General features: G+C 39.0%; 1 protein-coding gene across 1 annotated transcript in view; it reads right to left on the bottom strand.

Annotated features, from left to right (window-relative positions):
* FKTN (fukutin) overlaps window positions 1-16984 on the bottom strand; it is a 94963-nt gene extending 77979 nt beyond the window's left edge. Inside the window, exons 1-2 of the mRNA XM_042912289.1 lie at window positions 16964-16984; window positions 4390-4577 (exon numbers count right to left, since the gene is read on the bottom strand). Coding sequence (XP_042768223.1) covers window positions 4390-4494 — 105 coding nt within the window. The 5' untranslated portion in view covers window positions 4495-4577; window positions 16964-16984. The remainder of the gene's footprint in view (window positions 1-4389; window positions 4578-16963) is intronic.
* Between the last annotated feature and the right edge of the window lie 1511 nt (window positions 16985-18495).

Below are 18495 nucleotides of genomic sequence, written 5' to 3'. Positions count from 1 at the left end.
GGGTGCTGCTTATGGTTCTAAGTCAAGGACATTACTAAGGTTTGGTTTACCCAGTGCTTTATACAAACACAGTTCATGGGCTTTGTCTTCCTTCCACTGAGGCAGCAATATTTTATAATTTTCTATTGTGATTCAAAATGAGCCATCTTATCTATCTCGTATCTTATCAATGTTACGGTATTTTGTTTGAACATACTTGTATTTACATGTGCGACTAGCTCTATGAGTGAGGACACAAGTTTTGGGACCTGAATTTGGCAATCTTCAGCAAGAAGCTTAACATATCTGGGCTCCAGATAACTCATTTATGAAAAAAATGATCAATGAGAACCCTGTAATAATTAAATCCAATTTTATTTATCAGGCAGCAATGTAAACCTTGAAAGGACTAGAATGTGTGCACTATTCATAGCTACCATTTGCTGAGCACCTACCATATATCAAACACTGAGATGCATTACATACATTATCTCAACCAGTAAAGCTGCCAGTAGCCCCATTTAAAGAAACTGAGGCTTAAAGAAGTTAAGTGACTTGCTGTTAAGACTGAGAACAAACTGAGGGTTGATGGGGGGTGGGAGGGAGGGGAGGGTGGGTGATGGGTATTGAGGAGGGCACCTTTTGGGATGAGCACTGGGTGTTGTATGGAAACCAATTTGACAGTAAGTTTCATATATTAAGTAAAAAAAAAAAAAGAAACCCAATGTACTAATTACTATTTGCTAAATAAATAGATTTTTTCATAAGAAAAAAAAAAAAAAAAAAAGACAAACAACCAAATAAGGAGTCAAACTCAGGATTATCTAGGCCCCAAACTTAAGAATTAATGCTGTTGCCACTTCTACCAAATTATGAGTTCCTTGAGAGTAGGACCTGTGTTCCATTTATCTCTGTATTCCTGCAAAGTGCCCTGTATATAACATGTAATCAATAAATACAGATTGAATGAGCACACATAATTATAATCAGATTGTCTAGGTTGGTGCAGTAAAAAAAAAAAACAAAAAAACAATGAACAACTGACATTCTATAGGGGGTCCTAGAGATACCCTTTGTGATGTAAACTGCCAGCCAATTGCTTGAAAGGTGGAGCTCACAGAAATTGCTCACAAGGTCATCACACAAGAGTTTGTATTTCAAAGGCCTGTAAGAGTTTGTATTTCAAAGATCTAGAGGGTTGTTCTAGAATCTGAAGAGTCAACTCCACCCATCTATGGAGTTTTAGCTGACCCAATAGATATACAAATTCCTTATCTTCAATGCTATCAAATAACTGGATTATTCAGACCTCATTTGGGAGATCATAGAAAGGCTAAACTTGTCTAACCAGCTAGGGCCAAAAGGAATTCTGTGGCGAGGCCCTAGAAATGGTCAAAAGTAGGCCTCCTTCACTGTGGGTGGGAATGAAAACTGGTATAGCCACTCTGGAAAACAGTGTGGAGGTTTCTCAAAAAGTTAAAAATAGAGCTACCCTATAACCCAGCAATTACACTACTAGGTATTTATCCAAAGGATACAAAAATACTGATTCCAAGGGGCAGATGTACCCCAATGTTTATAGCAGCACTATCAACAACAGCCAAATTATGAAAAGAGCCCAAATACCCACTGACTGATGAATGAAGATATATATGTATACACACACACACACACACACACACACACACACACATACACAATGGAATATAATATCAAAAAGAATGAAATCTTGTCATTTGCAACAAGGTAGATGGAACTATGCTAAATGAAATAAGCCCATCAGAGAAAGACAAATACCATATGATTTCACTCATATGTGGAATTTAAGAAACAAAACAGATGAACATGGGGAAAGGAAGGAAAAATAAAATACGATAAAAACAGAGAGGGATGCAAACCATAAGAAACTCTTAACTATAGAGAACAAACTGAGAGCTTCTGGAGGGGAGGTGGAAAGAGGGATGGGCTAAATGGGTGATGGGCATTAAGGAGGGCACTTGGGAGGTGCCTGGGTGGCTCAGCTGGTTAAGCATCCGACTTCGGTTCAGGTCATGATCTCGCGGTTCGTGGGTTCAAGCCCCGCATCAGGCTCTGTGCTGACAGCTCAGAGCCTGGAGACTGTTTCAGATTCTGTGTCTCCCTCTCTCTCTCTGACCCTCCCCTGCTCATGCTTTGTCTCTCTCTGTCTCAAAAATCAATAAACGTTAAAAAAAGAAATTTTTTTTTAAATTAAAAAAAAAAAAAGGAGGGCACTTGGGATGAGCTCTAGGCATTCTATGTAACTGATGAATCACTAAATTCTACTCCTAAAACCAATACTGTACTATAACTAGGAAAAAAATATGCCTCCTTAACTCCAAGATATCAATAACCTTTCTTCCCTAACCTATGATAAATATTAGAGTACTCTCCTGAAGAGCCTGAAAAGATTTGTAGTCCTCAACATTTACTACTGCGGGCATTTACTACTAGAAGTAGGCTGTGATCACAGATAAAACCAACTTTTCATTCTTGCCCTAGCTTTAACACACAATCTCAGTGTCTTTCTGAATTGCCTGAAAGTTCAAACATGACCTAAATCATGTTTGTTTGTTTTTTTAATGTTTTATTTATTTTATTTATCCCACACATGCAGGAAGGGGCAGAGAGAGGGGGAGACAGAGGATCCGAAGCGGGCTCTGTACTGACAGCAGAGAGCCTGATGCTGGGCTTGAACCCACAAACTGTAAGATCATGACCTGAGCTGAAGTCGGATGCTTAACCTACTGAGCCCCCCAGGCGTCCTTAAAATCATGGTTTTTATGCTGATGCTGCTGATGTGTAAGTTAGTGCTGATCAAGGTTACCATTCTCCATTCTTCTGCTAATAAATCAAACAACTTTAATTGAACTAGAAATCATTTTGTGTGAATTTTCTGTCTAAGGATATCCCACAATTGAGAACACTGAACAAATGAGAAATGCAATTCAGATATAATCAGTAAGCAAAGTTTACAGAATTCTGAATTCTTTTCCTATGTTATAAGAAACTATACTAGAATACTCGAGATCCATCCGTATTCCCCTGAAGTTTAAGTGAGATCTTGAAGTTTAATAAAAAGCTGAAAGTTAAACATTTTCCTCAACAAAATCGAAAAAATTTTAAAAGTTGGGAGCTTTTAAATAATAACGTCTATTATTCTAACTATACTTACTATTTTTAAATAAAGCATTTTTTTTCTGGCTGGGATAGAGAAACTAATTGTATTCCTTATAGACAGCATTTTATCTTCACACTAATAACATACTGGAAGCATCTATACTTCCACTAGCATCTGTCCCCAACAAATTATAAAAATATGGAAGAAAAAAAAACATTTCTCATTGTTTCTATCACCTTGTCAAAATGCTTAGCAAACAGTGACTTTTAAATAAATTTTTTGAATGAGTACTGGGTATTATATGTAAGTGATCAATCACTAAATTCTACTCCTGAAACCAGGATTACACTATATGAAGATAATAATAATAGCTCATATTTACTGATCTCTTTATGACATGCACTGTTCCAAATGCTTTATGTGTATTAATTCATTTAAGCCTCACAAGTCTACGAGCTGGTATCTTTATCGTCCCTATTTTGTAGATGAGAAAACAGCGTCTAGAAGTAATTTACCCAAGATCCCACAGTTAATAAGCAGCATAAATGAGGTTTAATCCTAAAGTAGAGTTTCTGCTTTTTACAACTAAAGCTACATGGCATTTGGGGCATCTGAGTGGCTCAGGTGGTTAAGTGTCTAGCTCGTGATCTCAGCTCAGGTCTTGATCCCAGGGTCATGAGTTCAAGCCCAGCATTGGGCTCCACTCTGGGTGTGTAGCCTACTTAAAAACATACAAAGAGCTACAATGCATTCCAGGGGAAAGGGTCAAAATAGTAGTTATTTGTAGAAACGTCACATATAATTAAGATGGGATTTTAAGTTAATGGAGGAATTCAATAAGTGATATTGGGACAAATGGTCAACCATTTGGGAAAAACTTTAAAGTTAGAGATCTAATTCATACCTCATACTAAAATAAATTCTATTTAGTTAAAAAAAATTAAACATAAATAGTACTTGATGAAAATACAGGTGAATACTTCTACAATCTTTGGCTACTTATGACACAACACTAGATGCCCTAAGGAAGAAAGATCTTGACAGGTTTTCTACTTAGAAATCTTTTCTACCTAGAAATTAAATACAAATGTACTGGGGGTGGGGGGTGGGGGTTATACTATGAATATAAAGTTAAAAGACAAATTAATAAACCAGGAAAAATGTTTGAAATATATATGATAAAGGTGTAACATCCTTAAAACTATGCACAGCATCTAAAGAAAGACAACACCATCAGAAAAATATGTAGATAGGAACACAAAAAAAATTACCTTTGCTGATATATAGTGTTTGTAGTAGTATAATTGAAACAGCAGAAATGCAGAACTTGTCAAAGTTAAAAGCGCCAAAATCACGTTCTTGTTGATTCTACTCATTAGTCTGTGGTGCTCACTTGGTTGTCCTTTGAGAGTAACCCAGTTGGTGTCATCTTTTTTGGATAAGAAGATAATCTTGTTTTCTGTAAACAAAAAAGGTATTTCTAAAGAGACAAAAACTTATTTTTACTTTTTCACCTTTAATAACTAGCAACAGAACAAAGAAAAAGTTACCTAAAGTTCCATAGCACATTCTTTGAATTGCTAACTTTCTCTCCTGAAGAAATAATCAGATATGAGACCAAACATGACAAAAACAAAAATATTTACCATGGAATTCTACAAATAACAACCGCAAATAACAAACATAAATGGGATATGTAAAAAACCTGACGTATACAGGGTTGGGGGCTTCTCCTACAGAGTTTCTGATTCAGTAGATCTGGGATGGGGCTTATGAATTTGCATTTCTGACAAGTTGGCAGGCTCTGCTGATGCTACTGACCTTACTAAGAACCAATTCCACAGAGGAAACTGAGAAAAGGTTTGGTCACGAAACATCATCTGTATGATAGCTTTTTGTTGTTTTTGTGTGATCTAGGATGTGGCCAGTTTTTATAAATATGCCATACATGTTTTCAGTTCTTTGCAAATATAAAGAAAGTGTAAAGATAAAAAGTTTTGTTCTTTCATCTTTGGTTGCATCTGATTATTTCTTTAGGATAAGAAATTTAATATAGTTCTACTTCTTTGTATCTCCTCTGCACTGATTTTGATTAAACATATTACATTTAATTTTTCAAGTGTTTATCTTTATTCCTGTACATAGACTAACACCTCTATTACTTGATTCTAAACTTTTAAAAAAATTTTTTAATGTTTATTTATTTTTGAGAGAGAGAGAGAGAGAGAGAGAGAGAAGAGGGGCAGAGAGAGAGGGAGACACAAAATCCGAAGCAGGCTCCAGGTTCTGAGCTGTCAACACAGAGCCCGATGTGGGACTTGAACTCACGAACTGTGAGATCATGACTTGAACCACCTGGGTGCCCCTTGATGTCTCAACTTTCTACGATTTTGTTCTCCAGCTGAAAAATAAAGGGAAATCAGCAAATTTATACCTACCCTCCTGCTTTCTCTATTCATCTACTGGATAACTGATATTCATCTTGTTACAGTTTATCGAAAAGAACTTATAAACACTATTTACCTTGAGTTCTCGCATTGTTCAAAAACACTTATCAACTCATAGTTGTGCTGAGGTCACACTTTCTTTCCCCCTGACAACTTGTAGATTTTATACAATAATGCTATAATACTAAATATCCCCTGACAATATCTGATCCTTCCCCTAGCACTCCCCTTTAAATTTTTTCAATTAAAAAGTTGACCCTTTCAGGGGCCCCTGGGTGGCCCAGTCGGTTGAGTGTCTGACTTCAGCTCAGGTCATGATCTCGCAGTCCATGGGTTCGAGCCCCGCATCGGGATCTGTGCTGACATCTCAGAGCCTGGAGCCTGCTTTGGATTCTGTGTCTCCCTTTCTCTCTGCCCTCTCCAGCTCATGCTCGGTCTCTGTCTCTCTCTCTCAAAAATAAATAAACATTAAAAAAAATTTTTTTTTAAAGTTGACCCTTTTAATGTGATGAGCAGAGAATGCATTCCTTACCTCTGAAACCAATTTTTTTCAAAACTAGGTGATGTAATGATGTTGATGAATGTACAGCTGACCCGTGAACATGGGTTTGAATTGCCTGGGTCCACTTATACGTGGATTCTTTACAGTATGTACTATAAATGTATTTTCTCTTCCTTAGGATTTTTTTCTTACAATTTTCTTAATATTTTCTTTTCTCTAGGTTACCTTATTGTAAAAATATAGTATATAACACATATAATATACAAAATATGTGTTAATTGACTGTTTATGTTATCAGTAAGGTCAACAGTAGGCTATTTGTAGTTAAGTTTCTGAGGCGTCTGTAACATACTGATTTTCAACTGCGTGAGGAGGCTGGTGTCCCTAATCCCCACACTGTTCAAGGGTTAATTTATACTAGCTTTTCTTCATCATGTGTCCTTCCAATCTGTAGAACCAAGATTTCTTTTTTTAGTGGGAAGTTTAAGTTATATGTTTGAATATTCTTCTGTTCTAATGTTGAATTCTCTTATTTCCAGAACACACACCTGAGCATGTTTCATCTCCTCTCATTCCCATTTCACTTCGTTCAACTTCCAAAAGCTTGTTGTCCTGCCCTTTACTGACTTTTCAACAATGTTAATTCTCCTTTTTGCTTCCCATATGGCCTTTTATTTCTCTGATTTTATTTTTCTTTCTTTTTTGAGCTCTGCCAGTATATGGTTTATCATATACTGTTGTCTTACTATTTCTTCCTAGCTAATTAACTTTGTCTATTATTTTAAATAAGTGATTATTTCGGGGCACATGGGTGGCTCAGTCAGTTAAGCATCTGACTTCAGCTCAGGTCATGATCTCACTGTTCATGAGTTCGAGCCCCACATCGGGCACTGTGCTAACAGCTCAGACCCTGGAGCCTGCTTCAGATTCTGTCTCTCTCTGCCCCTCCCCGACTCGTACTCTCTCTCAAAAATAAATAAACATTAAAAAAAAATTAAAGAAGTGACTGTTTCATTAAATTTGTTAGGCCAATACAGTTTTCTCATGGGTTCTTTGTCACTTGTTTTTCCCTGTTTCTTTTTTCCTTTTCTCTTGTAGCATTTTTGAGGAGATAACTGTGCTCATTTCCTTTTTCTTATTTACCTGTGAATGATGTGAACTCTACTCAGATCAGTTATTTGCAAGAGGCCTGTGGAAGGAAGAAACAGGCTGTTCTCTGGACTAGAAGGTAGTCTCTAATATACAAGAAAGCATTTTATGACACAGTGTTTTGTGCATGTGTGTGTGTGAGAGAAAGACAAAGACAATGTGTCTGAGAACAAGTGAGAGAAAGTCGTTTAGCCGTTACTCCTTGCCTCACCAAGAAAGTGATTCCTGCAAAGATGGGGTCTCTCTGTATGTTTCCTTATGTCCTCTTCCTTTCCTGCTAGTTCATGCTGCCAAACAATCCAAGGAAGCTCTTACTGCCTTCCTATGCATCCTGTTGCTACTGGAAACAGAAGATCTCTCCCTGACTGCACTGCCAGCTCTATCTGAGATCTCTTCCCGACAGTATCCTCTTTCAATCTCTTCCTGCTTACAGGAACCTTTCTCAAATATTTTGATTTGGGTTATAGGATTCCTGGTCTCACCAAAGATGTAATCTCTGTCTCTCAATCTCCTTGTTGTTTCAGGGTAATTTCAGACAGAAGGGGTACAAATGTCTATACTCTGCTATCTTAAAAACTAAAAGTCTTGGTTTCGAGTTTTAAAACAACACAAATGAGCTTCCAGAGCTGAAGACTACATGAAGCAAGCACTATATTATATAAAGTCAACAAACTACTTAAGAGAAATGATACTAACAATATATGAATAATTCACTTGATTTACAGATGATGTATACAGCAAAAATAACTGAATAAGTCATAATCATGTTGTCTCCTAAAAAATGAAAACTAGCAACATACATAAAATAACATTGATGATGGTATTAGTTTTTGCTGTCAGCTAAAAGCTGCTAAAACAAATACTCTGATAAGGGCAGCTAACAAGATAATAAGAAGAATGTCCTTTGTTTTCAATATTTCAGCTCAGTTTCTTGTGGTTCTAGTAAATAGTACACCAGCATATTGTCTACTGATTCCTATGTAATTTTCTAAAGTGGCACTGAGAGTGCACCATCACTTAGCCTCTTCTGTGCCTGAATTCATAAAGAGAAAGAAAGCATAAAAGGCCTATGTAAACCACGACAGAAACATAAAGACCAAATTAATATCTTGTTCTCTCTTTGGACATGTCTATAATCTACAATTAATTTTTACATGAAATAAACCTCCACAACATATCATCAATCACTTAATTCTACTGTTATTATCAGGATGACATCTAATTAACTTTATTTCATTATTTTCTATAAATGCCAAGGCAATTCAATTGCAAAGGAGGAGTGTTAGCCTGTCAAAACATTCTTCTTTGCTAGCACGATCTTTAAAATGAAAAATGCAGGAGCGGCCTGCATGGCTCAGTCGGTTGAGCATCCAACTCTTGATTTCAGCTCAGGTCATGACCTCATGGTTCATGGCTCAGCATGGAGCCTGCTTGGGATTCTCTCTCTTCCTCCCTCTCTGCCCCTTCTTGGCTCCTGCACATGTGCATGCACATTCTCTCTTAAAAAAAAAAAAAAAAAGACTTTAAAATGAAAAATGTGGTACTTAAAAAAAGAGTGGCTTACTGATTTTTACCTCTCAAATATGTCTGGCATCAACTCCCTCTTCTTTCTTCACCATCAATCTAATTTAGACTCTAACTGTCCTCATTTTACCTGGAGCCCCCATCTCTACTTTCTACCTAGCCATAATCTCACCTTTATAGTGACAGATATATCAAGTTGCTGAGATATGATTCAAGTTATGCCATGATAAAATTTCTTCAATGGCTCCCCACCACCTACAAACAAAGTTCAAATTCCATGCAATGGCCTTCTAGAGGCAAATTCCATAGGCTTCTTCCACTTCACACACTTTATGATTTTTGCCCAAGAATTCCTGGAATACATACCACACTTTCCTGTGTCTGCTTTTGCTCATTCCCTCATGTGAAATGTTTTCCCCCATTTCTATAAAACCAGCCCTACACCTCTTTTCATAACTCCTCTCAAGTAACCATCGTACAAAGTCTATCATGCTCTTCTGAGTCACAATTAGTTTCTCCTACCTCCAAACTCCTAGTTTTACCTTCCTGCAAGGAACATTTATTGCCTATCTTAACAGCATAGATGCTGCAAAAATGCTAAGCACTGGGATACAATGATAAATAAGGTACAGTTTCCTATTTTCTAAGACTTTAGAGATGAGTATAAGTTTCCCAAAGAAGAATGGTGGGGTTGATGGGGATGGAAGGTGTGATATGTCTAAAGAACAGCATGGGGAATGTTTTCCAAAATGCACAGGCCCCATTCCTTACCACCCCCACATCAATTAAAAACCACCGCTCAAGGGGCACCTGGGTGGCTCAGTTGGTTAAGCGTCTGACTTCGGCTCAGGTCATGATCTCATGGTTCGTGAGTTCGAGCCCCGCATCAGGGTCTGTGCCGCCGGCTCGGAGCCTGGAGCCTGCTTCGGATTCTGTGTCTCCATCTCTCCCTGCCCCTCCCCTGCTCGCTCGCTCTCTCTCTCTCTCTCTCTCAAAAATAAATAAAAATACATTAAAAAAATTAAAAAATAAAAAAACCCACTGCTCCAGTTTGTGATAGACTTTCTCAGAGACAAACATGGAGGAAATGTATATAGTGTAACCGCCATGAAGGAGTAAGCACAAGTGACTATGGGAGCACAAGGAGAGGCAAGTAACACTAACACTTTTACTACTTTGCATTTTGAATTATACCTATTGGTACGTACGAATCACTTCCCTAGCAGCCTAAAACTGACTGAATTAATATCAAGAAGTAACATGTGTGCTAAGTATACTCAAATACATGGCACAGTGCTCAAGAGCACACAAATCATTTTTTAAAGTTTTTATTTTAAAAAGCTCTCTGTCCTGCAGGAACTTTTATGATAAAGCAAAATCTGAAATATGAAAAAGTAATTTTTTTCAGAATTGAAAACTCATACTTTTTCCACCTCCTGAACAATAAACATTTAAAAATAACATAGAGAGAAATATGGCATAGAACCAAAATAAAAATATTTTTTGTGTATACATTTCTTTTTACATGGGGCATTTTAGCTATCATAATAAAAGTTCTGGGGAGGATAGGTAATGTATTTTCTTACTTAGGTAAAGCTTTCTAAAGAAGGCAGTATATCATTTCTAATGGAAAAGAGAAGGAGTATTGCTCAGATAATAAGTTAAAATGAGGGGAGGGGTGCCTGGCTGGCTTAGTCAGTAGAGCTGAGGGTCTTGATCTCAGAGTTGTGAGTTCAAACCCCATGTTGGTGGTAGAGTTTACTTACATTTAAATAAATAAATAAATAAATAAATAAATAAATAAATAAATAAATAAAATGGGGCAGGGGGAATAAAGGAAAAAAAGACAGCAAATGTTTTCAGAAAAATACATAATGCAGACACTAAGGGAGCTATGAGGTTTCAGTAAACCAAGTATCTTTAAGTTCTAATGAAAACATGAAGTTAATATAAGTGTGGTATATTGCAGCACAGAATTCGTCTCAGATGACATGGAAGCCTGCCGTAACTAGTGCCATAAACTAAGATTTGGCAACGAAGAAGAAAGGATTGGGTAGATCTGCTTCCCAAATGAGCCTTTAATGGCTTATGGGTGTCAGAGCCATCAATCCTCTCGGTCTTTGGGCCTGGGATAGCCAGAGCCCAAGACTGGTCACCTCCAGCCAACAATAAACACATTTGTATCCTTTATTATTAATTCCACTATGTGTCAAGATATGAAAAAGGTTGGAAAAAATTGGTGGTAGATCAAAGCCATACACAAAGGTGACAGAAAAATGGGAAGTTCAAGACAGTTCTAAGGCTCTCTCTACAAGCCAAGAGCAGCATTTCATACTCTTTTGGCTTCCCATTTGCCCCTTTCACATCATTCGTTCTTTGAAGGTAATGGCAATGAAAGACTTTGGCACCTGGGCTTACCTGACATCCCATGACAACACCACCACTCTTTTTGAAAATCATCTGGGTTAGGGATGTTTGAAAGGATGTCTAACCGCCTAACTTTTTTATTCCACTTTCCCCTACTCCTGCCTTCTGGATCACCTCTCTTGACATCAGAGGCCCTCCAACAAGAAATGACCAGCCCTGATAACTAATTTAGGTTCATAAGATGTAGCCCCTCAATGCTGCTAGGTCCCAACTTATTCAGGGACATTAGAGAGAAAGAGAGAGGCATGGGTGGTATAAATTAGACAGAACTGAGATTCAAATGTGGCTTGCACTGCAAAATAAAACAGGAGGCTAACCGACAGAGAAGAGGGTAGTGTAATTAGGCAAAGGCATGATTACAGAGATGAGGCAACATTTTAGAAAGCATAAAGAGAAAATGCTTCTGTAAATGTATTCAAGACGAAGGCATGAAAAAAATCAACATCCAGCTGCTAGAAGCAAAAAAAAGTCCTGGTAGATGCTATCCATCTTCCCTAAATACTGCCCATCCTTCATGTTGTTCATTTCCTTTCCTTTTACAGCTAACTTCTGGAGAGTTATCAGTAGCCTGGAAGTTAAAATTAGACTGCAAGGTGTTAAGAATTCTCTTTATCTGCTTATCACTCATTCACTTCTTAACCCTTTGCAATATAACCTCTACCTCAACATGTTGACACCTGATATAAAATTTTTTTTTCTCCATTTGATGCTCCAGAAAGTTGCAAATATACAGTGAGTGACTCCTTACAGAATGACTATGGAGTGATGAGGTGTTGGGAAAGAGTGTCTGGTAACCTAGATAAGAAAGGCTAGCCAAGAAAGGAAATAAAGATAGGAGGGGACTGATATTACAAGGGCAAAGGAAAAGGGTGAAGGAAGTGGTGTTGTCTCAGATGCCTATGATTCTCTGCTGGATATAAAATCCAGATGTTAGTTCCATTTACATTCTCTTGCTCTTAATCATTTTTTTGAGACAGAGAATGAGAGGGAGGGGCAGAGAAAGAAGGGGACAAAGGATCCGAAGTGGGCTCGGCGCTGACAGCAGCAAGCCTGACGTGGGGCTCGAACTCATGAACCATGAAATCATGACCTGAGCTGAAGTCAGCTGCTCAACCAACTGAGCCACCCAGGTGCACCAATCATTTTTTTTAGAGAGTGAGAGAGTGAGTGAGTGAGCAAGGGAGAAGGGCAGAGGTAAAAAGAGAGAGAATCTTAAGCAGGTTCCCTGCTCAGCACAGAGTCCGACATGGGACTCAACCCCATGACCCTGGGATCATGACAGCCAAAATCAAGAGTCAGATGCTCAGCTGACTGAGCCACCCAGGCACCCCTGCTCTTAATCATTTTATTAGTTATACTTCCCATAATATGCTGGATTACTTATAAATATTCCAGCTGACTGCTGCCAGGTCTTCTTGAACATTCCACTAGCACCTAAAGCAAGTAACTGTCCACCTTCACACCAGATCTCTTCCATGACTTGACCATCTATTCTTGTTAATAGTATCCCTATTTCTCAATGATTTATGTTCAAAACAGTTTCTGTGGTCCTAACTCTCTATCTAATGAGTCAACAAACTGTATATCCTTCTCAGTGCTTCTAAAAGCTATCATTTCTTTTCCATTTTCCATCTGCAGTATAGTTAGCCTAATTTAATGGCCTTCTTACCTCTGCCTACATGAATGAATGTCCTACTACCAGGCTTTCCTCAAAATATCCATCTTAGGGGTAAACGTCAAATTACTTCTAACATACCTCTTGGTGTCACTTCCTTTGCTTTCAGACCTTCTATGGATCATTTCGTACTATTCTTTTATATGAACCCACTGGTACAGTACCATCTCATCTACGTGCCTTCACCTATGCTACTCCTTCTATTTATAATGCTTTCTCCCCCTACCTCCCAGTCCCTCTCACTGCCTACTGAGTAGTTAAGAGTATAGGCTCTTCAAATCCAGCTCTGCCACTTGCAGCCCGTATGGCTTTGGGCAAGTTACTTTATGTCTCTATGTCCCCATCTTTAAAAAGGATCTATAAATTGTACTTAACTCACAAGGTTGTTCTGAGGATTCAACAAATTAATACATGTAAAGCACTGAATAGCATCTAAGACCATCACAGAGTACACAGTAATGCTAGCAAACATTAATAAGTCATCTTAAAGGTCTATTAATAATTCCCTCTGCTCTCGGACAATTAAAGTCCCCCTCCCTTATGTTCCCACAGCACTGTATATTTGTACTATTTCTGCAGTCAGTCTTAAATTATAGTTCCCAGAGACAGGAGGCTATCTATCATTCATGTTTCTGTATCCCCCAGTATTCCACATTCCAAATTTTTCCACAGTAGAATTTAAGCACAAATTTAGAGTTAAAAAGCAACTTTATACATATGATGGACCTCTGCTGCCCCAGAAGAGTTGTGTGTGGCTAGAAGAGTACAAAGGCATTTGAGATGAGTGACGAATGCAAGCTGCGGCACATGAAGAGTAACAACCAGAGTTTATGTCACACAGGTCCGTTTGGTTTGCTACCTCATTCATTCATTCTTCCACTAACTTCACAAAAATTGCTGAGCCCTAGGTACTAGACACAGGGCAAGCTGCTAGCAGTTCTCTGTTACAAGACTACAGAGTATAGACAAAAGATTATGGTTACTTCAAAGGCAGTGGAAACGTGGAAGAACCAAGCATTTCTTTTGACCCAAACACTTACATAAGCTATTCTATGGGTTCATTTAAGACCTCCCTTAGTTAGCGTACACATCAGAGTTAAGAACAGTGGTTGTTTTTGGGTTGGGTGGAGTGTAGGTATTTTGTTTTTCTATTTATCCTATGGGAGTATCAATTGATTTTCAAATACAAAAAAAAAAAAAGTAAGTTTAAAAAAAAATTAAAAAGTCTTTCATTCTATGAGTCAATTAACAAGTACTCATTTACTACAGCTCACACATTATAAGCTTCAATTATATTAATATCTACCCATTTTTTGAGTGACAGAATGGTGTTAAACCCAGTTATTTTTAACTGAGCAAAGTCTTCCCCTCAGAAATGCACGTACTTAATTGCTTGGTTGAGGACATTTGGGTACTGAGCTTAGTAAAACTATAAAGCTAATAGAATCAAACACAGGGCTCAGAATGTATCAAGTACTTGGGATAACACATAAAGTGTAAACATATGCACACATATTAATCTGAATGGACATACGCCGAAAATCAAGAATGGGGTGGGGGGAATTGGGTGATTTTTACATTGTTCCTTATGCTTTTCTATACTGTCGCAATGTTGTTATAATGATCATACGTTATTTTCATAAAAGCAATGAACTAACAAAAACAGATGAGGAGCAGGAGTAGTAGTGGTTTAATAATTGCCATATTTGCTAGACAGGATCTAGATCTTTGCTACTTAAAAGCTTGGTCCTCTGACCCGCAACATCAGCATCATGTTGGAGTTGGTAAAAAATACAGAAAGAGAGGCCCTACCACAGACTGATTTAGAATCTACATTTTAACAAGATCCTCAGGTGACTCATATGTCCATTAAAATTTGAAAAACAGTGACCTACAAAGCTAAGGCCTTTACATGCGGGAATAAGAGGAACAACATCTGCCTTGTTCATTAGTATATCCTTAGCACCCAACAGTAGCTGAAACGCTATTTGTTGAATAAATACGTTAGTGATATTACTTCTGAGTGGACCATTAGAAAGACAGTGGAGATTATATTTATTTGAGTTACTTGTCTTCTGCCAGAGTCCCCAGAAATGGGCGCTTAATATTTGCTGCAAATGCTGTTAAATTACTTCAACAATAATGTCGGCCCCAATGATCTACCATTACTACATGTAATCTTTTATAAAAGAACTCCTTGCTCATTGCTCTGAGGGCCACACGTCTCCTTCAATCATTTTTCTAGCTTCCTATTCATGGGTACATTCTCTACTCTATTACATTCCTCAAAGCAAATTTATTTTAAGATTTTAACTACCACCTCTGAGAGAAAACTTACTATTTAAGTTCCAATCTATGAACTCCATCTGCCTATATTTTAAAGTCTATTTCCTGCACCTCAAATTTAGTTACGTTCAAAATTAACAATTTTATTCACCATCAACTATCTCCCACCCCCATTTCAGAAGGTAGCTCTTTATTCTCAGATTCATGTTTTATAGGTTTTAGAGGAAAGAGACCACCTCATCCAACAATATTTTACAGAGGACAGGTTCAAGAATTAAATGACAGCCCAAGAGGCTAATTACTAGCAACACCAGAGCTACAATCTGAATCACCTTACTTCCAATACATTATTGCATGCTGGAATTCTGACAGAACTCTTCAGTCTTGTCAATCGCATTTAAATCCACTTTTAGAAACCCAGGTTCTAAATTATTGATCGCCTAAATCCAAGAAACCAAGTCCTATATATTGCTGACATTTCTCTTATTCCTTTTTCTTCCTTTTCAGAGCACACTGCACTTTCCTTCCACTTGGGGTTCCTTCGGTACCCAGTGCCATCCTTCCCAAGTCCTCTATGCCCTGGAAACCTAAGAGACTCTAAAATAGGAATGCCTCTTCCTGCCTTTTCTATCTTTATCCATGGTGCTTAACAGAGGTGGTTCCTGGTAGGGTCAAACCCTACCTATCCTCAGAGTATACCAGCCTTTTCTATTGGGCTTTCCTCTTTCCCAATTCCTAATGTGCTGCTCCATCGCTCATTTTGGTATCTGTTCATAGGCTGACGTTTATTCTATGGAAACCTATCTTCAAAAATAGAACCTGACATCATGTAGGTCCTCTCTTTATGCTTGAGAAAACCAAGGCCCTGAGAGAAGTGACTTGCCTCATGTTATTTGAGAAACTGGTGATGATGATGAAATCTAAACTCAGTTTTCCTCATTCCAATTCAAAGCTTGTAACAGCCACTTCTACATATATCCAGTCTTTCCCAACATCCCCCAACTGACAGTGCAAACAAAAGGCAGACATCAAAGCCAAATGAAACTTTATTGGGCATGGCTAGCTGCGTTCACTCATTATGAAGCACAAAACCGGGGCGCTTCAGTAAATATTTCTCCAAATGAACTAAAAGTTGAACCCACGGGGAAGGCATCAAAAGAGAGTTGGCTAATTAAATCATCCCTCTCTGTAGGGCTGTTGTAGTTCTCCACTGCCCATGGGAGAACACCACACTCACAGAGCATCAAAGTACTTCCCCTCTGAGACCCAACGTTAGCTGCTGCCACATTCCTGGCCTTGCCTTTCCTGTACCCATTGCTCCGGCCACTACCCCAGTAAGCATGCGGTACTGCCAAAACCTGGCAGTTTCCTTCATGCTTCTGCACCCTTGCACACATCGGTCCCACAACCTGCAGCGCTCCGCCCTACCCCTCACCCCCAATGCCTATCGTCTCCCAAATCCTGAGATGGCTCTCACCACCCTGCTCAAACGTCACTACCCCGACCGCAGTCTACGAAGGTTTCGATCGGCCTCCAAAACTGAACCTGTCCCCAGATGCGGATTTCTACTTGCTGACAAGCCTAGGAACGTGGGAAGGACCGCCCTGGCTGTGAACTGGGTATCGTCCCCCGTCCCCCGCCCTCCGCCCTCCGTCCTCCGCCCTCCACCCGGAGCACGCTCAGCCCGTGGCCGGCCCCGACCACTGGGGGGCGGGGGACATAGGTGCCCAGAATGCTGAGGAATGCCCGGTGGCGGCACCCGAGCCACCGGCGATACCAGCCTGAAGGCGCACACCCATCCCCACCGCGACCAAGCGGCGTCTCCGGTACCTTACCTTGCCCAACAGCAGCGGCAACTCCGCTTTACGGCATTCACAGCAACCGCTGCAAAAGGTGCCGTCAAGTGCAAAGCCGTGGCTCTCTGGTTGCTGTGGGAGACGCTCCTGCTGTACTGTCCTGGACCTCAGCGTATCCGCTGCGCCTGCGACTTCACCGCCCGAAGTTTACTGATCCCTGACGATTCTTAGCTTTTGCTATCAGGCCACTTAGCCACAGCCCTTTCGGCGCTTGCCTTCGTAACAACTACAGTAGCGCACCGAGGCGACATAAAATTTAGGAAGTGGAGCAAGAATTGGAGGCACCAGCTGAGCTGTGCTTCTTGAAGCGTTTGAGTTTGGCAGATAAAATATAGAGTGCCAGTTAGATGTGAATTTCAGATAAACAACAAATAGTTGATTTTTTTTTTTTTTTTTTTTTTTACTGCGTGTGGGCTAAACAGAGGGATTCAGAATAACTCCCTGAATTCTGGTTTGGGTACCATTAGATGAGATGGGGATGTAGTGGGAAATAGCAGCTGTGATTAATATTGCTCGTGAGGTTGAGGTGCACGGCATCCCATCTCCATAGGACTATTACACTCGGGTTTAGGTCTGGAAATACATACGCATACAGTTCCGGCCTAGTTCTTAACTTCACAGTGTAATACAATGAATTGTTAAGGGCCAGAAATGTCAATTTTGACATGAATTTTAAAAACTGTTATACAGCACTAAATAAATTACTGTAATTTTAGGTTCTTTATACAAAATTATCAGTCCATAGTAAAAACTGAAAATACTCCTTTTGTATATTTGAGTTTTCTAAACTTTGTTGTTTGAAACAGTATGTAAAGTTTTTTTTTTTTTTTTTTTGATGTTTATTTATTTTGAAAGAGAGAGCGTGTGTGAGCAAGCAGGGAAGGGGCAGAAAGAGAGAGGGAGAGAGAGAAGCCTAAGCAGGCTCTGCGCCGTCAACGTGCAGGGCTCAATTTCACCAACTGTGAGATCATGGCCAAAGTCAAGAGTCCCAGGCTTAACCCACTGAGCCACCCAAATGCCCTGAAAAGTTTTAATTTCTCATTTCCAGTTATAAGTTTCTGGTTTTTCCTTCTAGAACTTTTCTGTGTATATACAAGCTTATTCTGTAAAAGTCCTCTTATTACTTAGAACTAGTTCTATAGACTTAGAGCTAGTAGTTGGTAGATTAATCGAAAAAGTAGATAACACCCAAAGGAAGGAAGTTATCGAAGATTAAAGGGATTACTGGACACAAGTGCTAACTTGATGGACCTAATATGGGAAATTTTGAGCATCAAAATGAGTAACTATCGATTGAGCTAATGAATTGAGCTATCGATTGAAACACTGCAAATATGTAAAAATTCTTCACTTTGTAATTCTTTAAAAATGAAACGCATTAGTCATAATTGAAGGTTTCCAGGGTGATTGGTTGCCAATCACTATTGCAAAACCTGATAAAGGGAAAAACATCAAGTATTTATCCTTTTGGGGCGCCTGGGTGGCTGAGCCGGTTAAGCGTCTGACTTCGG

The sequence above is a fragment of the Panthera leo genome, chromosome D4 (assembly GCF_018350215.1).
Source record: "Panthera leo isolate Ple1 chromosome D4, P.leo_Ple1_pat1.1, whole genome shotgun sequence".
Classification (NCBI taxonomy): domain Eukaryota; kingdom Metazoa; phylum Chordata; class Mammalia; order Carnivora; family Felidae; genus Panthera; species Panthera leo.
The sequence above is the reverse complement of the archived record's forward strand: the minus strand, read 5'-3'. Positions and strand labels throughout refer to the sequence as shown.